The 27,715-nt window shown below is 52.2% G+C and overlaps 2 protein-coding genes across 2 annotated transcripts; both read right to left on the reverse strand.

Moving 5' to 3' along the window:
- Positions 1-1,596: 1,596 nt before the first annotated feature.
- Positions 1,597-19,619, reverse strand: STX5 (syntaxin 5). The gene is made up of 12 exons (XM_048856327.2): positions 19,107-19,619; positions 7,320-8,061; positions 5,739-5,949; positions 5,567-5,637; positions 5,200-5,255; positions 4,745-4,815; positions 4,433-4,549; positions 4,177-4,233; positions 3,984-4,056; positions 3,653-3,753; positions 3,438-3,559; positions 1,597-3,174 (listed from the first exon to the last, which is right to left on the reverse strand). The coding sequence occupies exons 3-12, from the start codon at positions 5,928-5,930 to the stop codon at positions 3,015-3,017; spliced, it is 1,020 nt and encodes a 339-aa protein (XP_048712284.1). The 5' UTR covers positions 5,931-5,949; positions 7,320-8,061; positions 19,107-19,619; the 3' UTR covers positions 1,597-3,014.
- Positions 19,620-19,735: 116 nt separating this feature from the next.
- On the reverse strand, positions 19,736-24,748 carry WDR74 (WD repeat domain 74). The gene is made up of 11 exons (XM_048856326.2): positions 24,595-24,748; positions 24,396-24,502; positions 24,192-24,313; positions 23,437-23,494; positions 23,026-23,169; positions 22,554-22,655; positions 21,742-21,842; positions 21,280-21,335; positions 20,841-20,983; positions 20,616-20,672; positions 19,736-20,374 (listed from the first exon to the last, which is right to left on the reverse strand). The coding sequence occupies exons 1-11, from the start codon at positions 24,653-24,655 to the stop codon at positions 20,192-20,194; spliced, it is 1,134 nt and encodes a 377-aa protein (XP_048712283.2). The 5' UTR covers positions 24,656-24,748; the 3' UTR covers positions 19,736-20,191.
- Between the last annotated feature and the right edge of the window lie 2,967 nt (positions 24,749-27,715).

The following is a 27,715-nucleotide window of genomic DNA, read 5'->3' on the forward strand; positions in this document are numbered from 1 at the left end:
AGCAAGTGGTGGGATGGACACTTTCCAGGGCCCTGAGACTGCTAGAGATCCCACAACCAGAACAGGCATTTCCCAAAAACATGCCCCAGGCAGTATCTTTTGGGACCGTAACATATTAAATGACCATATCACATTAATGCTTTATGTATCACTGTGGGCCAGGAACTGTATGCACTCCATGGGGGGACGGTTACCCCAGCTCGTCCAGGAACCAATACCCCAGGGGGCGATTAAGATGAATTACTTAAGGCTTAGGTTGTAAACACCTCCAGAGAGGTACAATCCCATGGGGAGGTTTGAATATCTGGTCCAATCTGGTTTTTCCAGAGAACCAACAACAAAAGGGGTTTTGCTCTACAAAGGTAAACTGACGCAGGGTCATTTCTCTGATCCAGCAAACAGACAGGACTTTCTGTCTAAGTGAGGGGGGACCCCAAACCTTGTGGAACATTTGGAAAGACTTTAGCCGATTGGGGGCCCCATAAGAGAGATGGGTGATCTCCACTATAAACATGCCTCTAGTCTAGGATCTTTTTTTAAAAGATGTTCTCTGTTACGCTTTTACCTTAAGAATACATGTGCTTAAAGAGCTGCATGGTGATTTGTAATTGCTGGCAATGCGCTGGTCATAGTCCTCAGGCACTGGTTGTAAGACAAACTGGCTTGATGGAGATATCACAGTGTAAGGCTGAGCAGCCTTAAAACCCCAGTGAGGAGGGAGCAGGACAAGCTGGAGACCTGAGTGGACCACAGGGGGGATACAGTTGAAATTACCCTGAAACTATGGCACCCACTTTGCCTTGCATTGCGGGGCTTGTCAGGACATTAACCTCTCAGTGAACCAGAGTAAGCTTCTCCGTGAACCTTCCACCCATCCCCTGCAAGGGGTCTCTCCTTTCATGTCTTCTCCTTCCTGGTTCTTATACCTGATGCTCTGAGAAGAAACTGAATTGTTGCCACTAGGCCTGGCCCTCTGCTGGTGCCCAGCACCCCCTCCAGCACTTATTAAATTATCCTATTTGCAGCAGCCCTGTTGCCCCCATCCCAGCATCTGGTTTATATACAGTCTCCCCCCACCACCGTCAGCTCAGCCCAGGTGAGGACCTGGTGTTCCCCTCCCTCTGCCATCTCTCCTAGACAGCAATCAGCAGGTTCCAGCTGGAAGCAGCAGCCAAGCACAGGCCCCTCTCCCTCTTTCCATCCAAACCCCAGAGGATCAGACCCAGCTGACCCACGTGGTAGGGCAGGGCAGACTGACCTCAGTGCAGCTGCAGGGGGCTGCGTGGCCCCAGTCTCTCCCATTCCCACTTTTCTCGGCCAGAGGACACAGTCCAACTCCTCAATGCAAGAGGGAAGCTGGCCAGCTGGTTACCAGCTCAGAGGTGCAAGGAGCAGGCTCAGCCCAGGAAGCAGCAGGTCACTCCCAGCAGCTTCCCAGGTAGGAGGAGACCAGAGGGCAGAGACCTCAGGGAGGAAGCTGGGCCTGTGGACATGACCCCCTGGTCTCCCCACCCAGGACAAGAGTGGCATCCCTCCCCCCAGCCCCGTGCCATCCCCAGGGCCCAGCCCGCAGGAGACATATGGCTGGCAGCAGGCTGGGGTTACAGTCAAGCTTTAATTTCTTTCCAGACTGACTCTGCGCTCACTCCTCCCAGCCAGGAAGGGGCAGGTTACACCCCTCCTCTTCTCCACAGGTCTGTGTCTCCCCCATCACCTGACTGCAAAGGGGCTCTCATTAGCTAGAGGGGGCAGCACCCACATTGGAATGTTAAGACAGGTGATTGTGGGGAAGAATCCTGGGGGTGAAGGGGAGCTGAGGTCACAGCAGGGTCATGACCAGGGGTCATCGCAGCCACCATGATCAGACCCCAAGGGCCCTGGGCTAGGCCAGGGCAGGGTTATTTACATCAACCATTGGACAGGACATTGTGCAAGAGTGCCAGCAGGGGGAGGAATAAGGCCCCTGCCCCTCCCCACTCTGCTGGGGGAAGGGGTATCACCCCATAAGGGGTTGGGGTTTAGCAAGACCATAGAGAGATGGTGAGGGGGGCACCATGGCCTAGCACCTCCTACGATGTTAAGGGAAGGAGCCACACACAGCTCACTGCAGGGAGCAGAGTGGAGGGGACTGAGCTCTGCCGCCCCCGCCATAATCACAGCTCAGGTGCAAGGAGCCCAATGCTGGCTGCCCCCCTCCCAGAGTGGGCCATCAGCGCAGGGCTCAGAGCACCTATGGCAGCAGGAGCTTCTCTGGGGAAGGCCAGTGCGTGGTGCTACTTAGGCAACAGAGCAACAGTGGGGGTGGGAGACACCCACCTCTCCCTCTGCACTGACAGCCACACAGCCAGACCTAACCGTCAGGGCCAGCCCCAGCTGCAGTGGCGCCCAAGTGGCCACGGAGGGGTGCAGAGTGGGGACTCTGTGCTTGGGGCAGCCCCATAACTATGGGAAAAGGATGAGACTTAAATACACAAAATAAAACTAGGGTGGGGGGCACGGGGCTAACCTGTCACTCAGCCAAATGCCCCACGGGGCTGGCGAAGGCACGTCCAGGGGGCAACCCCTTCTCCATGCACACCAGAGAGCTGCTAGGTGATGAGTGCCGGGGTGGGGGAAGTTAGTCCTGGCTGCAGACAGCTGGTGAGCCCCTGCGCAGGATAGGGGGAAGGGTAGCCCCACACGAGGCGTGAGGTGGGCTCTGGTGAGAGTCCCAACATTAGAGGTTCCTCCAACACTGGTGTCAGCACCCTTTGCTGCAGAGTCCTGGCGCTATCATACATGGAAACCAAGGCACCTGCCTGCCCTCACTCAGTCCTGGGACGTCCAGCCTGGGGGTTCCCGGAGCTGTAGCAGAGTGCACAGGTCACATCATGAGGAGGGAGAGCCCCTCTGGCACCAGGCTGCCCCACCTGGGTGAGAACTAAGAGTCCAGTGCATACATGTCCACAAGTGGCTCCGCCAGAGACAGGACGGGGTCTCCAAGTGCTGGGGGAGGGCAGGTGCAAGGGGACAGCTCAGGCCAGGAACACCACAAAGATGATGAAGAAGACTATGAGGATGAGGAAGATCTTGACCATGAGCCAGCGGTTGGAGGTAACTGACTGGAAGTATTTGAGGATCTCAGAATGCGCAGCCTCCACATTCAGCTGGGCATCCTCCACATTGGCATCAATCCTGCGGAGGGGAGAGGGGAAACAATTGAGTGATAGGGCCCCTGAGCTGCCACATCCACCAGGCCTAGCCCCAGAGGATGAGCTCCAGGCTCTGTGTGTGGCAGAGATGAAGCTTGCCCCCAGGGCCCACGTGGGTGAGCTACAGATGGCCACTGTTCTGTGTGGGGAGCTGGTTCCAAGCCTCAGGAATGGAGGATGAGCCCCCCATTAGGGCTGCAGAGAAGTGAGCAAGAAGCTGCCCAGCCATGCCTATGAAGTTGGTACCTCTGGATGGTCTCCTCTTGCTCCTTAACCATGTGCGCCAGCTGCTGGAAGATGGAGCCCAGCTCCACAATGGTGGATTCAATGTTCTGCATGGTGTCCGCCCGGCTCTGGATATACGAATCCTACAGAGGCAAAGGGGAGTCAGTGCCTGGGGCAGCCCTCATCCCCCACATCCTGTCTCTGGAACAGTCCTCCCCATCTCCCCCTACCAGCACCTGTTCGTCAATCAACTGCAGCTGCTGGCTTGTCCGGCTGTCCATGTCAATGGCCACATCCCCCGCCCGCCGGGGTTCATCCTGCAGCATCGCGGAGCCGCCTGCAGAGAGACGCCAGTGCAGTCAGGGCTGCCAGAGACTGGGGAGCCCCGCAGCCGAGCCCCAGGCCTCTGTACTCCAGGCTCCCAGAGAGGGGAGGGCTAGCCCTGCCTCCACACAGGAAGTTACCTACTGGTCTCCCTTCCCTAGAAGATGAACGCTATGCCCCCGCACCGGGTGCGCCAACCCCCTCCCCCAAGCATCCTCCCAAGACAAGGGGCTCTGGACTCACCCAGGTTGCTGGCAGCAAGGGGCACTGGGGTGCGGGAGAAGTGCTCACGCCGGCTCCGCTGCTGCTTCAGGTTCTAGGGGAGCAAGGAGAGATCGGAGCTGGGGTTAGATGGGGGAAGGCGGGGTCTCGGTATGCTAGTTCTCCCCATGGAGGGGGGGGGGCGGGGGAAACAGGAGACGCACTCAGATCTTACCTCTGTTCTCACCTCCAGCACTGACTTGAAGTCATTGGACATTGAGGCCAGTTTGGACTGAAAGGGAGGAAGTGAAAGGTCAAAAGGCAGCTGGGAGCAGGGCCCTGACTCAACTATTCCCACATCCAGCTCAAAACCACAGCCCCCTCCACAATCCATTCCCCCTCCATCAGCTCAGAGCCACCCCATTTCCCTCATCAGCTGCGAGCGCCGCCCACTCCCCATGTCTGTCTCTAGCGGCTCCACTCCCCCTCACCTGCAGCGACACCACGATGGTGTTGGAGTGGGTCTGCACGTGCCGCCCGCTCTGGCTGCCCTTGGCCCGCACAAAATCCTGCAGCTGGGCAATCTGCTTGTTCAGGCTGTTGATGTCCTGGGGGAGGGAAATTGCTCCAGTCTCAGTTGAGGCCCACACCCCTACCCGATCCCAGCTGCCCTTTGGCTCCCACCCAGCTGGGGCTGCTGTTCACAGGCTCTGGATCCTTTCATTCCTGCCCACCCCACCTCCCAAATAAAGAGGTCACCTCTGTCTCAGCCATCAGGAGATGCTAGCCTAGCTTACACTAACCTGTTTGATGATGTACGTCAGCTCCTCTATCTCCACCGCCTTGTCGTCAAACAGGGACTTCCGCTTAGCCACTGGGGACAGAGGGCGAGGTCAAGGTGTGTCCTCTGTGAGGCCAACCCACCTGGCAGGCAGTGGGGATGGGGACAACCCCAAGCCAGCTCACAGGAGTCTCGGCTTCTTTCCTCCACTGCAAGTGCCCTGCTTTATCATGGCCCCCAGGATCAGAGCTGACAGCCCCGCACACATGCAGGTGCAGTACCAATTACCCTCCCTCACTGCTCCCCAGCAGCCCCATAGCCCATCCCAGCTGAGTGAGACAAGTCTGTGTCTCTAGTTCACAATGGTTATAAAGAGGCGAGAAGCCATGTTAAGCCCCAGTGCCATCAGTAGCCCCTCCATGTGTGAGCCCATACCCCCAGGCAGCCCCCTCCTACCCTCCCTCTCTCCCCACTCACAGATGGTCAGCTTCTCCAGCTTGGCAAAGGTGTTGCTGAGATCTTTCCCGATGCGCCTGGGTGGAGGTAGAACAGAAGACCAAAGTAAAGGGGGGGGTAGGGTCTGTGCTCCCCTAGTTGGGGCCTGCTCACTAAACACACCAGCAGGGCACTCCCTTATTACCCCAGCCCTGACCTCCAGGACAACTCCCTCCCAACCCCATTCTAGGCCAGGCGGCCTGCCTTACCGTCCCACAAGGTTCCTTCCTTGCCCATTGATCCTGAGCCAGCACCACATACTCCCAGGTTATCCAGCTGCTGAGCCCCCTCCCCAAGCCTTGACTGGCCCAGCCCTCCTCCAGGACCAGGTCACTCTGGCCCCACTCACTTGGCTATGACGGTGAATTCGCTCCTCTGGCGCATGGCATTCAGAGTGGGTTTGTTCAGCTGCAGCCCATTCTGAAAGGAGAAAGAGAGACTGAACTCAGGTGTTCTGGGGCTGAGCATCCCTCATACTAGGAAGGAGTGGGCCTGACACCCCACAGGAAACAAGGACTCACCTGTCTGCTCTGCAAGGACTTGCAGGCGGAGAGGAACTCCTGGGTACGATCACGACACGACATAGTGTCTGGGAATGACAGGGAGGAGGCAACAGTGGTGGCAGCAGGTGGGGGCAGCTCCTGTATCTGCGAAGGTCCCAGATAAACACCCTGATCCGTGTTCTTAGAGCCGTGGCGTTTTCTCGTATTCATTGAGGCTCATAACCTGGCGCTACGGAGAGGGGAGACCATAGGCTCAGGGGCTTGGTTAATGGCAGAGAACAAACACCCCTCTCACCTGTCCCCATTAACCCTTTGTCCCTCCCCCACTCCTCAAGCACAATCACTATCACATCACCTCCTCTGGTCCATACATCTCTCACTGCAGCAAGGCAGTCAGGCAGCTCCTAGACACCCCTGCCTGCCCATGCAGGAGCTGCCCTGACGCAAGATCCAGACAGGGGTCCAGGCTCCTAGGAGCTCAGAGGAGGATGTAAAGGGCTTCCCCAGCAGTTCATCTGCAGTTCAGAGAGGAGAATGCTTTGTGATGCCCAGAGTGCAAGGAAAGAGCCAGGCATGTACAGCAGGGAGATACCCCCTGCTCCACTGCACAGCTGCAGAAGCCCCCCAGAGGTATCAGTGTTATCTTGCCCCAGGTTTCAGTGAGGTCCAGTCCCCATGTGAGCAGCCCCAGCCAAGCCCCATACAGACAATACGACAGTGAGTGACAGAGATGGTTGCAGCAGGAGCCAGTGTCAGGATCAGGCCATTTGGATTACAGTTCCATACAAGCAGAGGCAGGAAGGGGGCGGGACTGGGAGCTAGACTCCCCAACAGAGCCCAAAGTAAATAAATACTGAAGGCACTTGGGTCCCTCTGTCCATATGTTGGAGTAGTCAACTATTTTTCGTCAAGGTCCACGTTTCTTGCTCAAGCTATAGTCAAGTCCAGACTCCAGAGAAACATTTTTCACATTGCAATAACTATAGTGATTATAACAGATAAATAAAAAGATTTTGTGGTCCGTTCAAAAGTGTCTGGTGGTCCAGATTTGACCCACGGTCAGCCTATTGACTACCCCTGTATACCCCCCTTTTTCAGGCCACTTGCTGAGCGCTGCCCCACAGCCCCCTCTCTGCAAACCACTCAGTGTCGCAAACCCCACTAAACAGAGAAGGGAAGTGAGGCACAGAGCGGCGGTGGGGGGAGCGACTTCCACAAAACAGCAAATAACGGCTAGGTGGCAGAGCCAGAGAAAGAACCCAGGAGTCCTGGCTCCCAGCCCCCCACCCTAACCCACTGGGCCCCAGAGCAGGGGGCTCTGAGCTGGGGACAAGACTCCGCGGGGTGGGGGAGCAGGGAGAAGTAATGCTGTAAGGATCAGCCGGGGGCAGACCCTGAAAGAGGGAGACGGACCGTGTGGGGAGCACAGAGCGGGGGGGAGGGGGAGCCGGGGGGGCACCTTTGGGAGCACAGAGCGGGGGGAGGGGGAGCCGGGGGGGCCCTGGAGGGAACACGCAGGGGCGGGGGCTGCCCCATCTGGGCCCACCCCTGCCCGAGGGGGAAAGGGTTTGGGGGCCCCAGTCCCGCCTCCCGACTCACCGAGACGCGGATCTATCTCTGGTCGTTGCAACCTAGACCCCACCGGCCGGGTACAACGTCACTGCCACGTACGCCTCACGTAACGCGTCAGCACGTCACGCCGAGACGTGCCACGCCCCCTCCCCGGGGACCGGCTTCTTAAAGGGGCCGCGATTGCCATCGACAGTTCTGACCTCTCGTAACCCCGGTGGGGCGTGGAGCTCGCGCGGGTCGCCCCAGGGCAGCAGCCCCCGCCCGGCCCCTGGCTGCAGGCTCAGCGACTTCTGCCCGCCCTGCAGGGCACTGGGCCCCCACAGCCCAGGCAGCTCTGAAACTGCCCGTGCAGAGCTGGTGTCCCCCCCAACCACACACACGCTCCGCAGGTGGCCAGGGAGCCCACACCCTGCCATGGGGCTCTGCTCCCCAGCCCAGGGGGCAGTAAGCCCAGCACAGAAGCAGCTGTAAAAGTTATGTTTATTCCCCCTCTCTGCTAGCAGCAGGGCAGACGTCTAGGATGGAAGCTTTTCCCCAGCGGCCTCGGCCTTGGCGGCCTCGGGACGGCTCTCTGGGCCAGAATTGCTGGCCCCAGGCAGCGTGGTGGCAGAGGTAGTGCTCTTGGTGCTCCTTATGGAATCACGCCGGCTACCAAAGATGGAGACACGTCTCCAGATGACGCGGATCTTGAGGCTCTCAGATGAATGCACCTCTGGGGTTGGGTTCGCGATCCGCAGCTGCTGCTTGCACGTAGGCCTGAGCTTGCTGTCTGCAATGGAGGAGCGTAGGCTATCAGCATGTTGACCAGACCACATGCATACCCCAGGCGTCACCCATCCTTCCTTTTTGTTGGAATTATTTATGCAGGATATTGTCATGACACTGATTTAACCATAAATTTCTTTATTAAATCCAAAGGCCAAATGGTATTTATACAATTGCTCTAAACATGCCTACAAACCCCAAATAATAAGCAATTTACCACATCCAGACAATAACAAAACATTTATAAGCCTTTGATCAAGATACTTACAAATGGGCTAAACCCCGTGGGTACATATACCCACATTGGTCAGCTCCAATATAGCCAGGCAGGTATTAGCAAATAACCCTTTAAGACTTAACTTTTTTCTACCCTTTAACTAATAAGTGATGTCTGTGCCAGGTACTGACTTCAGCTAAAAAACAGTTGGAGACAGGTCACCCTTATTCCCAGTCTTAATTCAGATAAGATTACAAACTCCTTTCTCCCACAGGTCTTTCCTCTCTATCTGTCCCCTCCTTCCTGTTGTCCAACAGTTTTTCCTTTGGACCTGGGTTTACATGGGCCCTAATTTTTGCGATAACACTGGTGTGGGAAGAGCCATGTTAGCTCATTGTAAAACAGATTCTCTTTGTTTTATTTAAAACCACCTGAGTCACCCCTAACAGTCAGAGGCCCTCTTTTCAGAAATGTCTCCTTATTTCATTAGTTATTCTTTGAACCAGATATGCTCCCTACTTCATGCCTTCTGGCCCTGTAACTAATTACTTTCAAGGCCTTTCTTTACAACACACATTTCTTCAGCCAAACCTAAGGTAACTTGAATTCTCTAATTTTTATTTATTCTACATTCCCCACTTTGAAACCCTACATACATGTGGGTTTTACTACATTAAGCATTCAAACATACTTCTACAATTTTATACAACTGCCAAACTTTGCAATATAGAATTAGAATAATCACCACAATAACACTGGTAATTACCAAAATGTTAAATGACCACCATTACTATGGATGTGTAGTCCCACATTATAAGCTTGCTTTGCCGTTACCAGCACAGATAGTTTTTGCTTCACCAACTTCCCAGCAGCGTCTCAGCTGTACTGTGCAATTTGGAGATTGCTCCCCCAGAGTGTATTTACATGCTGACAAGGGTCAGTAAGATATTACACCTGTCTATGTAAGTGTCCTCCAAATGTAAACAGCAGTCCAGTTCTGGGGCTTTCCAAACCTTGTAATTGCCATGCAACACCATATGTGTTGTAGAGCTTTCCAGTACTCCCACTGTTAACACTCTGGCCAAGGCTTTTTTCCCCACAAACTTCATGGTATTGGACTCTTGTTCCTTTCTTACCCTGCACCAATGAGGATTACCTCCCTTGTACCTAATCTTTAAGTTTTCTGTGGTCATAAAAGAGGGCAACCTTCTTTGTTCTGTCACTTAAGGATGCTTTTATTTTATACAGCATGTATTTACAATATACTATGCATATTATTGCTTTTGCTTTTTACCTTTCATGATAGCGACTTAATTTTACCTTGTGCATTTCAAAAAAAGAAAAAAAAATTAAATTACATCATGCTTTTTCTCAATATATTCTTTACTTTCTTCATTTTTAAGATACAATACCCTAGATGCTACCTCTTGTTGAAAACACTTCCTCATTTAATCATAGAACTAAAAGGGACCTGGACAGGTCATCCAGTCCAGTCCCCTGCACTCGTGGCGGGACTAATTATCTAGACCAGTGGTTCTCAACGTTCAGGGAAAGCCCCTGGCGGGCCGGACCAGTTTTTTTAACTGCCACGTCCACAGGTTCAGCCGATCGCAGCTCCCACTGGCACTTCCCACTGCGGGAAGTGGCGTGGGCCAAGGGACGTGCTGGCCGCCCTTCCTGCAGCTCCCATTGGCCTGGAGCGGCAAACCGCAGCCAGTGAGAGCCGCGATCGGCCGAACCTGCAGATGTGGCAGGTAAACAAACCAGTCCGGCCCACCAGGGGCTTTCCCTGAACAAGCGGCGGACCGGCTTTGAGAACCACTGATCTAGACCATTCATGACAGGTGTTTGACTAACCTGCTCTTGAAAATCTCAAGTGATGGAGATTCCACAACCTACCTAGACAATTTATTCCAGTGCTTAACCACCCTGACAGGAAGTTTTTTCTAATGTCTAATCTAAACCTCCCTTGCTGCAATTTAAGCCCATTGCTTCTTGTCCTATCCTCAGAGGTTAAGAAAAACAATTTTTCTTCCTCCTCCTTGTAACAACCTTTTACATACTTGAAAACTGTTATCATGTCCCCTCTCAGTCTTCTCTTTTCCAGACTAAACAAACCCAGTTTTTTCAGTCATCCCTCATAGGTCATGTTTTCTAGACCTTTAATAATTTTTGTTGCTCTTCTCTGGACTTTCTCCAGTTTGTCCACATCCTTTCTGAAATGTGGCACCCGGAACTGGAGCCCTAATCAGTGCAAAGTAGAGTTGAAGAATTACTTCTTGTGTCTTGCTTACAACACTCCTGCTAATACATCCCAGAATGATGTTTGCTTTTTTTGCAAAAGCATTACACTGTTGATTCATATTTAGCTTGTGGTCCACTATGACCCTCAGAGCCCTTTCCACACTACTCCTTCCTAGGCAGTCATTTCCTATTTTGTATGTGTGTAACTGATTGTTCCTTCCTAAATGGATGCAATCTTTCTGCTGCTAGCTTCTGTTAAAATGCATATTCCCACAGCCACTCTATGTCAGCTTGATTTCAAAGTGACATACCAGTCCCAAATAGTTTACCTTCGATGCCAATTTTATTAGTTCCCTCAGTTTTGCTGCTGCCCCTCCATGGCAGGTTTAAGCACTTTAAAGTTTAAATTTTTGTCCATAAAGTCCTTTTAATAGTATTTAAGCATTTTTGACCAAATTCCAGTGACTGCAAATGAGTGAAATTCAATAAAGCTGGTGCATGAATAAGCTAACCATTATTATACAGTATCTCCTTAATGGATTTAACCCTAAGCCATTATTTGGATTTGTTTTCATTTTAAGGCATTTTAATCTTGTATTCAATTAGCTTTAGTAGAATTATTCTTTTTCCATTTATAAAACACTGCCATGTAGGTTTTCACTCCCTTAATAACATTTACTTTACACGACAGTTAAACAAAACTTTTGGACAGATTTTTAATGGTTAAGCTCCGTTTCTTATATTCACTAATCTTCCTTGGTTCTGGGTTGGCTTCTGTTTCCAAAGTACACAGCCATCTGCAAAAGAAAAAACAACCTATTCTGGCTCCTCTTTGGAGCTTTTAGAGGATTTTATTGAAATAAATCATTTATGTTTCTTTTACCCCTTTTACATATTCCATGGGGGAAATGCACATTCCTTCCATACTTTAACTTGAATTTTTTATTTTCTATAACATTATATTAGCCATATATCAATTTTCATGTGAAGTGTAACTGTTTTGTGTTTACAGAATTTCCATGTACTCTTACCAAAGTGACTGATACTTAGAGCCACCTTAAGGCTCCCTGTTCCTACATTGTTTCTTTTGTATTCCTTTCTGCTGCTGTTGCCCCAGGAGTGCACTGTCTCTTCATTCATTTACCTGCTGTTTTATTACTACAATAGGATCAGGGTCTCTCCCCACTAGCCAGGTTCTGGCCGCCCCTGCCACATCCTCTAGCCCTTATTTAGAAGGATCTTTAACTTTATAAAAGCATTGAGGTACCCAAAGGTTTAAATGCTAAATAGCAAAGCTAAATAACACAAGCTACCTGTGTTTGGCAAAAAGTGTCTGTCTGTTTTGCAACTTTGAATGAAAAATTCAAACAGATTTTTAGTGAAATCTTTTAAAACCAACTAATTTTAAACCACACAAAATAGGGTTCTACAAACCAGGAGCGCTGGTTTAGGGCCTTAAAACCTTACATAATTACACAAATTTATTTCCATTTTTTAAAAAACATGTTTGCTTAACTCTCCTTGCACTGCTCTAATTATTTTTACACAACCATGCCGCGATTAGATTCCCCACTGGTAAATTTGGAGGCAGTCGAGTTCCAGTGGAACCCCCTTATTTCCATTTAGTGATTTTGAATAAATTGTCCATAGTCAAATTATGCAAATCAGATTGTCTCTGTAGTCTCTGCAGCAGTCACGTACAATTGATTATTTACAGACCGTTCTTGGGAAAGTGGCCCATTTGCCTTCAGAATGGCTGTAAAGGCTTCTAGGGACAAAACCACAGAGTTGGTAGTCCTCACCACCTATGCAGTGTTAATTTGCGCAACAGTTCCTTTTAGCTCCTTGCTCTTTTTCCTTAAATCACTTATCTCCCAAAGTGACACATCAGATGATTTCTTGGTTACTAGCTTAACTTTGTGCTTTTTTGCACCTATTCTGTAACTACAACTACTGTTCTCTCCATGGTCTCCCTTGGGCATTACTCTTTAAAATTCCAATGGCCGTCAATGGACCTCTGCCATGCCCTGCCAATAATTTATCTATTTACGGCATTCAACAGACCTTTGTTGTGCTCTGCCCGGAATTTATTTGTGGCATTCATAAGAACATAAGAACAGCCATACTGGGACAGACCATTGGTCCACCTAGCCCAGTATCCTGTCTTCCAACAGTGGCCGGTGCCAGATGTTTCAGATGGAAGGAACAGAAAAGGGCAATTTACTGAGTGATCCATCTCCTGTTGTCCAGTCCCAGCTTCTGGCAGTCAGACGTTTAGGGACACCCAGAGCATGGGCTTGCATCTCTGACCATTTTGGCTAATAGACATTGTTGGACCTATCCTCTATGAGCTTATCTAATTTTTTTTTTTTAAATCTAGTTTTACTTTTAGCCTTTGCAGCATTCCCTGGCAATGAGTTCCACAGGCTGACTGTGCATTGTGTGAAGAATGGATCCCTGCTGTGCTCCGCCAAGCATTCTTTTACATAGGTATCCAAACTACTTCTCTCTATTCCCCTTATGTTACTGAATTTCTCTTTGGGAGAGAATTCTCTACTGGCAGTATAGAATTAGACTTATTACTGTATATATACAGTAAAAGCTGTGTTATCCGGCACTTTACCTACCGGAAAGCTCTATAAACCAGCATTTCTGATCTTCATTGAAAGTCCAGTTTATAGTCCGGTTGGTGCGGGTCTGGCAGGCTCCCTACCTGCCTCCACATGGCTCCTTGGAAGCAGCAACATGTCCCTACTGCTCCTAGGCGGAGGAACGGCCACAAGGGGTTTGGAGTGTGGGAGGGGGTACAGAGCGCAGGCTCTGGGAGGGAGATTGGGTGCGAGAGGGGGCACAGGACAGGGGGTTGGGGCGCAGGAGGGGATGCAGGGTGCCTGATCCGGGCAGCACTCACCTCATGAATCTCCCTGCGACCTGTCCCTGCTGCTCATAGGCAGAGGTGCAGCTAGGCGGCGCTGTATGCTGCCTCTGGCCACAGGCACCGCTCCTGCAGCTCCCATTGGCCTTGGTTCCTTGGTTCCAGTACTCAGGGCAGGGTGGGGGCAGTACACAGAGCCACCTAACCACGACCCTGCCTAGGAGCAGCAGGGACATATTGCCACTTGCACGGAGCCATCCAAGGTGAGCACTGCCTGGATCCAGCAGCCGCACCCCCTTTCCCCTCCCCAACCCTCTGCTCCCTCTCCAGCTCTAAACCCTCCCCCACACCCACACATACACTCAGAGTAATAAGGCACCGGGACCAGATGGTATGCACCCAAGAGTTCTGAAGGAACTCAATAATTAAACTACAGAACTACTAACTGTGGGGGGGGAGGGGTAGGAAAAAACAAGAGGAAACAGGCTACCTTGCATAATGACTTAGCCACTCCCAGTCTCTATTTAAGCCTAAATTAATAGTATCCAATTTGCAAATGAATTCCAATTCAGCAGTTTCTCGCTGGAGTCTGGATTTGAAGTTTTTTTGTTTTAAGATAGCGACCTTCATGTCTGTGATTGCGTGACCAGAGAGATTGAAGTGTTCTCCGACTGGTTTATGAATGTTATAATTCTTGACATCTGATTTGTGTCCATTTATTCTTTTACGTAGAGACTGTCCAGTTTGACCAATGTACATGGCAGAGGGGCATTGCTGGCACATGATGGCATATATCACATTGGTGGATGTGCAGGTGAACGAGCCTCTGATAGTGTGGCTGATGTTATTAGGCCCTGTGATGGTGTCCCCTGAATAGATATGTGGGCACAATTGGCAACGGGCTTTGTTGCAAGGATAAGTTCCTGGGTTAGTGGTTCTGTTGTGTGGTAAGTGGTTGTTGGTGAGTATTTGCTTCAGGTTGCGGGGCTGTCTGTAGGCAAGGACTGGCCTGTCTCCCAAGACTTGTGAGAGTGTTGGGTCATCCTTTAGGATTTGCTTCTCTACAAAAGAAAAAGGACACTAAACTTTCTAAACTACTACATGCTACAAGGGGCCACAGCAATGGTTCCCTCACCCCACCTAGCAATATTGTTAACCTATCCAACTATACTCTCAGCCCAGCAGAAGCAGCTGTTCTATCTCGGGGCCTCTCCTTCTGCCCCTCCACCCCCACGAACATGATACAGTTCTGTGGTGACCTAGAATCCTATTTTCGACGTCTCCGTCTCAAGGAATATTTCCAAAATACCTCTGAACAACATACTAATCCACAGAGGTCTCCCTGCCAACACTACAGAAAGAGGGATTCTAGATGGACTCCTCCTGAAGGTCGAAACAGCAGACTGGACTTCTACATAGAGTGCTTCCGCCGACGTGCACGGGCTGAAATTGTGGAAAAGCAGCATCACTTGCCCCATAACCTCAGCCATGCGGAACGCAATGCCATCCACAGCCTCAGAAACAACTCTGACATCATAATCAAAAAGGCTGACAAAGGAGGTGCTGTTGTCATCATGAATAGGTCGGAATATGAACAAGAGGCTGCTCGGCAGCTCTCCAACACGAGTTTCTACAAGCCATTACCCTATGATCCCACTGAGAGTTACCAAAAGCAACTACAGCATTTGCTCAAGAAACTTCCTGAAAAAGCACAAGATCAAATCCGCACAGACACACCCCTGGAACCCCGACCTGGGATATTCTATCTACTACCCAAGATCCATAAACCTTATCCTTGCAACAAAGCCCGTTGCCAATTGTGCCCACATATCTATTCAGGGGACACCATCACAGGGCCTAATAACATCAGCCACACTATCAGAGGCTCGTTCACCTGCACATCCACCAATGTGATATATGCCATCATGTGCCAGCAATGCCCCTCTGCCATGTACATTGGTCAAACTGGACAGTCTCTACGTAAAAGAATAAATGGACACAAATCAGATGTCAAGAATTATAACATTCATAAACCAGTCGGAGAACACTTCAATCTCTCTGGTCACGCAATCACAGACATGAAGGTCGCTAACTTAAAACAAAAAAACTTCAAATCCAGACTCCAGCGAGAAACTGCTGAATTGGAATTCATTTGCAAATTGAATACTATTAATTTAGGCTTAAATAGAGACTGGGAGTGGCTAAGTCATTATGCAAGGTAGCCTGTTTCCTCTTGTTTTTTCCTACCCCCCCCCCCCAGATGTTCTGGTTTAACTTGGATTTAAACTTGGAGAGTGGTCAGTTTAGATGAGCTATTACCAGCAGGAGAGTGAGTTTGTGTGTGTATGGGGGTGGGGGGGATGTGAGAAAACCTGGATCTATGCAGGAAATAGCCCGACTTGATTATGTAAAGAGTTGTCACTTTGGATGGGCTAGCACCAGCAGGAGAGTGAATTTGTGTGGGGGGGTGGAGGGTGAGAAAACCTGGATTTGTGCTGGAAATGGCCCACCTGTTGATCACTTTAGATAAGCTATTACCAGCAGGACAGTGGGGTGGGAGGAGGTATTGTTTCATATTCTCTGTGTGTATATAAAGTCTGCTGCAGTTTCCACAGTATACATCTGATGAAGTGAGCTGTAGCTCACGAAAGCTCATGCTCAAATAAATTGGTTAGTCTCTAAGGTGCCACAAGTACTCCTTTTCTTTTTGCGAATACAGACTAACACGGCTGTTCCTCTGATAACTGTGGTATGTAACCTATCGCTTAAGTCAGCTCCTGTACCAGATCACTGGAGGATAGCTAATGTGATAGCAATTGTTTAAAAAAAGTCTCCAGAGGCGATCATAGCAATTACAGGCCAGTAAGCCTAACTCAATACCAGGCAAATTGGTTGAAACTATAGTAAACTACAGAATTATCGGACACGTGGATGAATACAATTTGTTGGGGGAAGAGTCAACACAGCGTTTGTAAAGGACATCATGCCTCACCAATCTATTTGAATTCTTTGAGGTCAAACACACACATGCACAAGAGTGATCCAATGGATATAGCGTATTTGGACTTTCAGAAAGTCTTTGACAAGGTCCCTCGCCAAAGGCTCTTAAGCAAACTTAGCAGTCATGGGATAAAAGGAAGGTCTTCTCATGGATCAGTAACTGGTTAAAAGACAGGAAACAAAGGTAGGAATAAATGGTCAGTTTTCAGAATGGAGCGAGGTAAATAGTGGGGTCCCCCAAAGATCTGTACTGGGACCAGTGCTGTTCAACATATTTATAAATGATATGGAAAAGGGGGTGAACAGTGAGGTGGCAATGTGTAGATTTTACAAAATTATTCAAAATAATTAAGTCGAAAGCAGACTGCGAAGAGCTACAAAGGGATCTCACAAAACTGGGTGTCTGGGCAACAAAATGACAAATGAAATTCAGTGTTGATAAATGCAAAGTAATGCATATTGGAAAACATAATCCCCACTACACATACCAAACAATGGAGTCTAAATTAGCTCTTACCACTCAAGAAAGAGATCTTGGAGTCATTGTGGAGAGTTCTTTGAAAACATCCGCTCAATGTGCAGCAGCAGTCAAAAAAGTGAACAGAATGTTAGGAACCATTAGGAAAGGGATAGACAATAAGACAGAAAATATCATAATGCCACTATATAAATCCATAGTATGCCCATATCTTGAATACTGCGTGCAGTTCTGGTCACCGCATCTCAAAAAAGATATTAGAATTGGAAAGGGTACAGAGAAGGACAAAAAATTATTAGGAGTATGGAACAGCTTCCATCTGAGGAGAGATTAAAAAGACTGGGAGTGTTCAGCCTGGAAAAGAGATGACTAAAAGGGGATATGATCGAGGTCGACAAAATCATGAATACTGTGGAGAAAGTGCATAAGGACGTGTTATTTACCCTTTCACATAACACAAGAACCGGGGGTCACCGAATGAAAGTAATAAACAGCAGGTTTAAAACAAACAAAAGAAAATACAATTTCACACAACACACAGTAAACCTGTGGAACTCATTGCCAGGGGATATTGTGAAGGCCAAAACTATAACTGGATTAAATAATGAATAGATAATTCCTGGAGAATAGGTCCAGGAATGGTTATTACCCAAAACGGTCAGGAATGCCACCCCACACTCTGGGTGTCCTAATTCTCTTAACTGTGAGAAGCTGGGAGGAGACAACAGGAGATGGAACACTTGATAATTGCCCCCTTCTTCTAGTCATTCCCTCTGAAGCATCTGGCATTGGCCACAGTCAGACGACAGGATACGAGGCTAGATAGACCATTGGTCTGACCCCGTATGGCCATTCTTATGTTAGCCCCAGAGCATTGGTCGCAACCCCTTCACTCTGGAGTTTAGAACAACTGAAATTATTGTCATTTGTCCTGCCACGGGTGCCAAAACATTGGAATTATTATTTATGCAGGCTATTATCAGGATACTGATTTAACTATAAATTCCTTTATTAAATCCAAAGGCCAAATGATATTTATACAATTGCTCTAAACAAATTGCCTACAAAGCCTAAATAATAAGCAATTTACCACATCCAGACAATAACAAAACATTTATAAGCATCTGATTAAGAGAATTACAAATGGGCTAAACATGGGTTCATATGGGCCCTACGTTTTTCAGTAACACTGGTGTGTGGAATGTGAAGGGACATGTTGGCTTATTGTAAAACAGATTCTCTTTATCTTATTTAAAACCATCTGCAGTCACCCCTATCAGTCAGAGGCCTTCTCTTCAGAAATGTCGCCTTATTTCATTAGTTATTCTTTGAACCAGACATCCTCCCTACTTCATGTCTTCTGGCCCTATAGCTCATTACCTTCAAAGCCTTTCTTTACAACACATTTCTTCAGTCAAACTAAAGCTAACTTTAATTCTCTAATTTTATATTTATTCTATACCTTTACAAGCTCTAAGATAAGGCAAATGAAGAGCCATCATGAAGTAGTGTTGTCCAGTGGGAAGCTGGGGATCCAGAGCTCCTGGGTTCTACTCCTGGCTCTAGGAGAACAGTGGGGTCTAGCTGGTCACAGCGGTGGGATAGCTAGGCATCAGAATGCCTGGATTCCCCTCTGCTCTGGGTACAGTAGGGATGGGAATTTCCCCAGCGAATAAACCCAAAGACACAGAGTGCAATGTGGACTGCGACCCCAGCAGACCCAGGGGTAGGAGCGTGACCTGGAGGGAGCAGGGGCCAAAGGAGCCCCTCAGATGGACAGACTGACAGAGATTTCAGGGAGCAGCATGAAGGACCCAGTATCCTTCCCCTGTAGGGACTCCATCCCCCATGTTTCAGAGTAGCAGCGGTGTTAGTCTGTATTCGCAAAAAGAAAAGGAGTACTTGTGGCACCTTAGAGACTAACCAATTTATTTGAGCATGAGCTTTCGTGAGCTACAGCTCACTTCATCGGATGCATAAACCATGTGTACACCCCCCTTCCTTGCGGATGCCCCATGATCCCCCTCTCCCCAATGCAGGAAACCCCTGAAGATCCCCTACACGTGTAGCCCCACCCCCTGCACAGCCTCCCCCTAGAAGCCCACTTGTAGACCCCTCCTTTCCTCGTCCAGAGGTTACCCGCGCCTGCAGTTCCCGCGCCTGCAGGGATTCCCCCCCCCCCGCCCCTCATGATGCCCCCACGTGTAGCCCCCCCCAAGGCAGTAATCTCCTCACCTGCAGTGTCGCTGGGCCCCTCTGCTCCGTCCGACCCCTCGGCGCGGGCCCGGCGGCCGGAGTGCATGCAGCCCATGGGTGCGCTGCCGCCGCCTGGAGCCCTCGGCTCCGGACGCCACGCGCTCCCCGGGCGCTTTGTGAGGTCAGCGCCCGGCGGCACCTCCCCGTCGCAGTCTCCAGGGGACGGCTTGGCCCGGAGCACGGCCCCGGTACCTAGCGTGGGGACCCGCTGCACTCAGCGCCCCGCCCGGCTCGGGCCTGCCCCCACGGACCCCTCCCAGCGGCCCCGGCTGCACCACGCCCGGGGGCACGGCCCCGCCTCCGGCTCCTCCACGGCGGCTCCTGGCTGCGTCTCCCACGTGTCCTGCCCGCCCCAGGTGAGACTGGCCCCCTGGAGGCAGAGGCTCCTCAAGGAGGGGCCATGTAGGAGACTCTACTGCTGGGGGCAGGGCAGAGAGGGGTGAGCCAATAGCATGGGCACAGAACAGCTCCATGGGGGGGGAATCTATGTACAGGGGCCCCTCCCCCAATACCCACCTTGGGGGCAGTCCTCCCCACACAGGCACTGGACTCACAGGCAGAGTAGGGCTCACCCCCCACACACAGACACACACACCTCCAGGACAAGGCACAGTTATAGGTTCTTTTTACACTGCTGTGTGATGGCCATTACAGCTTGGGGATGCAGAGGCAAGGTCCAAATCCCTCACCCCAAGTATCTGCTCCTCTCCCAACCCATCACCAGCTGGGCCATGGAACGGGCCTTAATAGATACAGCTCTGCCCTCCAGCCCCTTAGGGGGCTGTGGCTGCCCCCAACCCAACCCGCCTGTGCATGTATGTTTGTCCCAGCTGGGGCACATTCTCTGAGAGGTTAGGGCCCTGCCAACCCCAAGCTAGGTCTGGCACATTTCCACCCCTCCTCCACCCCAATCCCTTTCAGCCACAGGGGAGAGGCTGGTGCCCCTGGTGAGCAGAGACATGAAGCTTCCCTTCCCCTTGTCCAAGTTGTAGTCCCTATGGCCAGGGTGGGGAGCGAGTTCATTATGCTTTCTGGCTTGGGCACAGGCTCCCCACTTGCCCCCCTCAAGGCCCAGCGCTCGTTCTCTTCTGCTTCTTGGGCCGCTTGCCTAGCTGGGTCTCCCGGACATGGGGGTCCATATTGCGCTTGAGCACTGTTTTGGTAGCCACCGTCTCCATGCCATCCCACAGCTCATCTTCTTCCTCCTTCACATCTGCTTGGGGGGCTGCAGGTTCAGGCTCTTCATCCTGGGGGGTAGGCAGTCAAAGCAAGTAGCACCCCCTGACTAGGTGAAGGGGCCTCCATGGAAGAACAAGGGAAGGGTCCCTACCCACCACCTTAAGCAGGTTTAGGGGAGCAGGAGGCCCCAGCCCTGGGGTCTCTCCCCAGCTCCCTGCCCCCAACAGCCTTCAACCCAATAACAATGCAGCCAGGAGAGAGGCAGCAAAGGTGCAGCAACCCCACCAATGGAGCTCCCACCACACTCACCTCCCACCTCTCACGGCTGGTCAGCAGCAGGCAGTTCAGCCGGGACTTCAGATACACCTGCAAACAACGGGGGTTAGAGATCAGGATACAGCAACAAGTCCATAAGGAAGAGGGAATCACTGCAGCTCCAGCCTCTCCCAGCAGGGGGTGGGGCAGGAGCAATGGCAGCTGAGGCACTACCAGCAGGGGTGCTGTGCATGGGGTGGGCAAGGGCGCAGCTCTCACCTTGTGTACCAGGCGTTTGTCCTCGATATTATGTACCCGCAGGAAGCGGTCAAGGCCACAGGAAGCCACGAGTGGGAGGGTTGGGTGACACTGGACGCTGCGCACGCTTCCAGCAAAGCCCTTCAGGCATTTCACCAGCCGTCCTGCCACAGAGGGAGATGGATCATCACTGAGCCAGCCCCCAGGCTCACCCCCAGATATCCAAGCTAGAGGGTCCAGTAGCATCCTCTCCACTGACTCAACCCCAACCCAGCCTCCACCTCCTAACTCCCCACCCCCATGAATCCGTCCTCCACCCCCATAGGCTTCTGCCCTACCCCAAGAGGAACACCATTCCCCCGCCCCTACAGAACCCCATACTCCTTCCCAACATGAGCCCCCCATACCCTGTGGCTGGCAGCAGCAAAGCATTGTGGGCTGCAGCCACGCCCCAGCTCACCTTGCCGCAGGTCGATGACAGCCATGTCCCCATGCGAGCTGCCTACCACTACAGAGCTGCAAGGAGATGGTTATCAGACACAGGCAGGACGGGAGCCACCACTCTAACTCCCCACCCCATGGTCCCAGGGACACCCACTGCCCAGCCGAACTTCTGCACTCCACCACCCACCAAGGAGCCATCAGCAACTCCTTCCCCTCCACCCCTCTCTCCACACAGATCTGGGAACAGACCCCCAGGAGCCAGACTCCCAGCCCCCCTGCTCTAACCCAGGAGCCAGTGCTGCCTCCCACCAAACAGAACCAAATGGAGGTCTGGTGCTGAGCTCTGAATAGCTCTCAGCTGCCTGCCCTTGGCATTCGTTGTTGGTGCCTCACCCCAGGCCACAGAGCCACTGCCCTGCCCTATCCTCCCCGAACTGTGTTCAGTTCCTCCTCCCCCTCAGCAGGGAGAGTGACTCACTCAGCAGCAGGGGTGAGGGAGAGGGCTGTGAGGGGGTACTCCCCATAGGTCGCCTCCAGCACAGGGCGCCGCTGTGGGGAGCTGGGGTCGTACAGCCGCACCTGCGAGAGACATAGAGGGCATCTAAGTGGCCCTGCACACCCCCTCCCTGGCAGGCAACCACTCTGCCCCAAGCAGGTGAGCTGGGGACATCACAGGTCAGCTGTCAGGATACGAACCCTCCAAACACCTGAATGCCCCTCCCCCCAGCTCCTCCACCCCTCCATCCTCTGCACTTCAAACCAATTCCCCTTCCCTCCCCCAGGCTCCTCCGGCCCTGCATCCAATGAACCTCAGACCCTGCTCCTCTTCCCCATCTGCCCAACCCTTCCAAACCCCAATCTAACACCTCTATTGCTCAACCCTTCTCTCCATTTCCCCAGCTCCGCAATCCCCCTGCACCTCCGACCCTGATATTCCCTTCCCCAACCCCTTCAGACCCCAATCCTACATCCCTATCACACCAACTATTTCCCCTCCATTCCCCCTGCTCCACAATCCCCTATCCATTTGCACCTCAGACTGATCCCCTTTCCCATCTCCCCCTCCCCAGGTCCCCCTCCCTCAACTCCCAGCCTCTCAGACCCCAGTCTGCTCATCCCTCCCCCTCTGCGGGCTCCCCAGACCGTGATCCATTTCCCACCTCAACCCAGCTCCCTCCCCCGACCTCCTCCAGAATCCAATCCTCCTACCTACATCCTCCTCCAGACCCTAATCCCCCCTACCGACTGCAGACCCTGCAGTGCATCCCAATCCACCCCTCAGGATCCTACCTGGTGGTGCCCAGTGCAGGTGACAATCTTCTCAGAGCCAGGTAGAAACTGCAGGTCACGCTCCCAGACAGGCACCTGGAGATTGAGCCAGTCATTCCGCACCTGCCGAGAGGGGCAAGGCGGGGTAAGTGGAACCACAAGGCCTGGGCTCGGTTTGCTCCCACATGGCCCGAGAGGGCGCTGGGCTCCGGGTAGCAACAGGAGATGAAACGTAGATCTTGCCAGGGATTTGGGGGAGAGACGGAGGGAGAAAGAATGTGTATAGTGGGGCTCAGGATCAAGGAACAAGGAGTGAGGTTAGGACAGACTCTCCCCCAACGGGGTAGGAGACAGACTTAGGGCCAGGCCAAGGGCTTCCCTCCCCCCAAGGCAGCCAGGGCAGATGCTGATAGAGGGTATGGCCAGGTGGGAGTAGGGCAAGGGCTCCCTAGACCATGGGCTGGTAGGGAACATGTCTAGGGCAAGCACTCACATTTTTGGCACGGAAGATGGGTTCCTCAGGCTGGTGCAAGTCCCAGACCTTCAGAGCGTTCTCCTTCCCACCTGTCCCCACACACTGCGGCTGGGCCGGGTTCTGGCGCATACAGCACACACCAGCCCCCACCTGGGTTTCCACCTAAATGGGGCAGCAGAAAAGAGAGAGTTATGATACCCCACTGTGCGGGAGTCCTGGCAGGACTGAGATCCACTGCACTTACCCCTCCCCACAGAGCAAACAGGAATTGTCCCCACATAGCTCAGCTCCCTGGGACCAGCCTGGGAGAAAACAGTGTTAGCCCTAATCCGGCTCAGATTCCTTCCCAATGCAGCATCCTCCACTTAGCCATACCCCACCACCAACCCAGCATCCACTGCCCCCGGCCTCTCCCCATACGAGTCTTACGTTTTCAGCATCCCGCCAGACCTTGAGGAGACCAGACTCCACACAGGTGATGATGGAACTGCACATGCCGGCCAAATGGTGGGGGGGTGAAGAGGGAGAAAATCCAGGTAGGGAGGAGAACGAAATAAATCATTGTTAGTTTCTAACAGCAGGCACAGGCCACACTCACTACTGGAATTAGGGGGTGAGATGGATGGATGAACAGGCAGACAAGGAGTGGGTGTCACAAAGGGAACTCGAATATCCTGCCTAAAGAGAGTGAAAGAAATGCTTCTCACCGCTCTACCCCACTATGGGTGTATTTGTTTTTGGAAGCAGGATAGTGAGCCATCCAACATCAGCTGCTTTAAGAGACAGGACAGCAGGCTAGATGGGGCCATTGGTCTGATCCAAAGGTAGGCGTGTGCATGCATGTTGTGATATGAGGTTCAAGGAGCTCCCAGGTCTAACCTGGAAGTGGCAGGGAGCAGGAAAGGGTAAATGATCTAATCCAGGGGGTGGCTGCGTGAGACCCAGGGTTAGATCGATCTACGAGTCTGATAGGACGGAGAGGAGGAGACTTGGGGATAGAGGAGTCCCTGAGTCTGAGTCCCAGAAGAGAGAGAATATGAGCGACCTGGAGTTAGATGGGCCCGATCCCGAGAGAGGACGGGGGATGGGTGAAACCTGGGGTTAGATGGGCCCACAGATAAAAAGCTGGAGACAGGAACGAGGGAGCTGGGGGGCAGCTGCCAGGTTCGGGGCGCGGGACCCACCTGTCGTGCACGGCCAGGCCGCAGAACGAGCCCTCCCCGCCCAGACATTGCCGCGACTCTGTGAACTTTCCCTTCTCGGTGCTGAACAGCTTCACCGACCGATCCAGGCAGCCGACGAGGATCTGGGGAAGGAGAGTGGTCAGGAGGCGCCCCTGCTGCAGCCCGTCGCCCCGAGCCCCTCGGCTGCAGCCCCGGGCCCCTCACCTCGGACTCGGAGGGGTCCCCCCAGCACATGGCGCAGACGCCCTCATCCCGACGCAGCGCCGAGGCCGCCACGTAATTGGTGGCTTGTCTCCGCCGCAGGTTCACCCCTAGGAAAGAGACGAGAAATGGTCACAGCCGGGGGCAGTGGGGGAAATGGGACAAGACACAGCCCTCCCCATCACGACCCCCTCCCCGATACCTTTCAGGATGCCAGTCTCGGATCCAACCCACACGTGATTCCAGCGCGCAGAAGACGCCATCTTGCCCCGGTAATGCTCTCTATCCGCTCCGGCTCGCTTCCTCCTGCCTGTCCAGGTGGGTCGGAGTGTGCTGAAAGAGAACGGAAGTGGTGCGGAGCCGGACCGCTTACGGTGTTACGCCGCAAGACGGATGCTTGTTAGACTGCGCGATGCGTGAGAGGTCCGGCTGAAGCCACTTCCGGTCTGTGGTGTCTCACCGAACCCTTTCCTGCCTACACCTAGTGCTACTCGCAACGTTCCCCGCTGCTGCCTGTTCATTGTGCACCCTTCCCCCGACCGACCAACCCAGATTTTGTGAGTTGCTTGCGGAGATGCTGTGCAACCTTTTTGCCCCTCCCCACAGTGGGGAGAGTCTCCACTCTCTGCCCGCCTCCCACAGCGGCGGGGGGATCATAGCAGTAAGGGAGCCATAGCAGCTGATGTAATTCAGGGTGAGGCAAGATTTGGGCTGGGGGAATCCCCGTCCACACATGATGGCACAGCTCAGAGTAGTAGTCCTGCAAGATGCTCAGCAACATGGAGCAGCAAGTCGTAGTGTCATGCCCCAAGCAGCAGCTGCACTCAAGGGTGCAGCCGAGAATGTGGAGTCAGGGAGCAGAGAGTGCCCTTTGTTGGCTGTTTAGATTCTGACCACTTTGGGGCAGGGACTGTCTCTTGCTGTGTCTGCCAGAGGACCCAATCTCAATCAGGGTCTGTGCAGTGCCCAGATCTTGGTTAGGATTTATGCAGCACCAAGCAAGAGGGGACCCAGATGTCAGTTGGAGTCTCTAGGCACTATTATTATACACACGCTTGTAACTGATATGGGAGGAGACCCAGCACATTGTGTTGGTGCCTCGTTTTTTTTATATTTAACTCTAAATAAATATTAGACCAGGAGATTCAAACCTGGTTTATTAAATGTCAGTTAAATGAGCATTTGACACACACCCATAAAAAACTTTATTTACACTGGAGTTGCTGAACAACAACAATAATAATAATAGAACTTCACAACTGACAGAATAAGACAAAAACGGAAGGGAGAAGAGTCAGTCCAGCTGTGGCTGGAGTCTGACCTCCATGTATCTTCATTACTGAATGTCCCCACAGGCAGTAATGGCCCCTTCAGGTCAAAGAGCTCCACCCTCTTCGCATATATCTTATCTCACAGAGTAATCCCTCTTTGCCATTCTTGCAACTTCCTCATCTCTACTGACATGGGTGGGAATTTCTGGCTTTGTCTGTATTTTGGTATGGGAAAGGATGCCTCAGACTGTTAAGTTTCAGAGTAACAGCCGTGTTAGTCTGTATTCGCAAAAAGAAAAGGAGTACTTGTGGCACCTTAGAGACTAACCAATTTATTTGAGCATGAGCTTTCGTGAGCTACAGCTCACTTCATCAAGTGAGCTGTAGCTCACGAAAGCTCATGCTCAAATATATTGGTTAGTCTCTAAGGTGCCACAAGTACTCCTTTTCTTTTTTCAGACTGTTAAATCCACTAGGGATTTTGCTGTAGCTAATGTGGAAGGTGCTCAGATACTCAGGGGCTGGCAGAGCCTAGGCATTCACACAATCCAGACCTCATCCACAGCAAGGATGGAAGAGAGACCTGATGACAAGGAATGGAAGGAACAGAAAGACAGCTGGAGCCACTCCAAGGGGTGGATTTATCCATCTATCCCTGGCCCCCATCACCATAGTATCTGGGCACTTCACCAGCTTTAATATATTTATCCTCATAGCCCCCTTAGGATGAAGGGTCATGCTATTATCCCCATTGAACTAATGAGGAACTGAGGCACATAGAAAGACTAAGTGACTTGCCCAAGCTCACACATGGAATCTGCGGAGGAACAGAAAATCAAACCCAGGTCTGTCAAGTCCCAGGCTAGCAAGCTAACCAGTGGGCCATGGTCCCTCCCTGCACCAGCTACTGCTGATACACAGAGAGAGGGTAGGGATTGTCAAGGAGGTCAGCAGATATGGTAGCATCAATCAGGGGCCATCTCAGCTCTACACCAACCCAGGATGGAAAAACTGCATGCCCGGGGGTCTCTGAATTTCTGTGAGCAGCACAAATACCATCCCTTATGGGGTCACAGTCTGTCCAGGCCCCTCCTCTGCAGGGTCAAGTTCCTCCCATCAGACCCAGCACAGCATGGGGGTCTCAGCAAAGCCAGAGCAAGACCAGTGGCCTTTCAGGTTCCTGCTTCCCAGAGCCTGTGCATAAGCTGTGTTCTTGCTGCTAGCTGTCAGGGTGGGGCAGGCTGCACCACAGTGTGGCCAGGAAAGGTGGGCAGAGCAGTGCCAGGGGAGCAGGGCTGGGCAGGCAGCACCCCCCAGGGCACATGGCCCAGACACAGAGCTCACCCACACCCTCCGCCTCCTGGAATGGCCTGGTGACATCAAAGCAAAGGCAGGTGTGTTGGCTTAGCAGCTCCAGGTCCCCACTGCCCATGCAGCCCTGCAGGTGCCTCTGGGGAGTGGGGTGTGTGTGTGTGTAATGAGCTCGTAGGGGCCTGCTCAGGCAGACACAGTGCCCGCTGCTGCAGGAGAGAGTATGCTGGCATAGCTAGCTCCCCTCCCACAGAGCGGCTGCCACCCTGGTGAGCAGGTCTCAGCTACTTAGTTCTGCCCTGACAGATGAGAGTCCAAGGGCTCGCTGCCAAGGCCCCTTTTAGCAGCAGGGTTGGCTGAGGTGGGAGTTTGCCTCAGCTAATCCTGGGCTCCCCAAGGCCAGGCAGGCAGCTGTTGTGACAGGATCAGACAGGTTAACCCTCCCTGCTCACAGCATCTACTGCACCCAGGAACACGTCAGCCAGATGGCCAGCTGTAGGGGCTCCCCAGCAAAGTCTGAGTTGGGAGGAAGAGAGCTGGTGATTCACAGCTCTGCCCACAGGGGAGATTGCTATACCCAGGCAGCTTTGGCTAAAGGCATCCCACACAGTTCAGGTGCCAAGCCAGCATCTCTGTAGCTTGAGGGGGCAGGGAGAGACCCCTAATGCTCTATAGCATGTGCAAGACAGAATTTCTTCAGCATGAGGGGGGGGCCCTGTCGCGGAGTGTGGGGGAGTCCAG

This window comes from Caretta caretta, chromosome 7 (genome assembly GCF_965140235.1).
Source record: "Caretta caretta isolate rCarCar2 chromosome 7, rCarCar1.hap1, whole genome shotgun sequence".
In the NCBI taxonomy this organism is placed as follows: Eukaryota; Metazoa; Chordata; order Testudines; family Cheloniidae; genus Caretta; species Caretta caretta.

Bases quoted from the DNA above. Each gene is read 5' to 3' on its own strand.
- WDR74 (XM_048856326.2), bottom strand. From the start codon at position 24,655: ATGGCGTCTTCTGCGCGCTGGAATCACGTGTGGGTTGGATCCGAGACT. The intron at 24,314-24,395 runs GTGAGGGGCCCG...CTCCTTCCCCAG, and splicing joins GGGACCCCTCCGAGTCCGAG to ATCCTCGTCGGCTGCCTGGA. The intron at 22,656-23,025 runs GTGAGTGCTTGC...CCCTCTCGGCAG, and splicing joins CCATCTTCCGTGCCAAAAAT to GTGCGGAATGACTGGCTCAA.
- STX5 (XM_048856327.2), bottom strand. From the start codon at position 5,930: ATGAATACGAGAAAACGCCACGGCTCTAAGAACACGGATCAGGGTGTT. The intron at 4,234-4,432 runs GTGAGGGGGAGT...CCTCCCTTTCAG, and splicing joins CCATCGTGGTGTCGCTGCAG to TCCAAACTGGCCTCAATGTC. The intron at 3,754-3,983 runs GTGAGTCCAGAG...GTCTCTCTGCAG, and splicing joins CCTTGCTGCCAGCAACCTGG to GCGGCTCCGCGATGCTGCAG.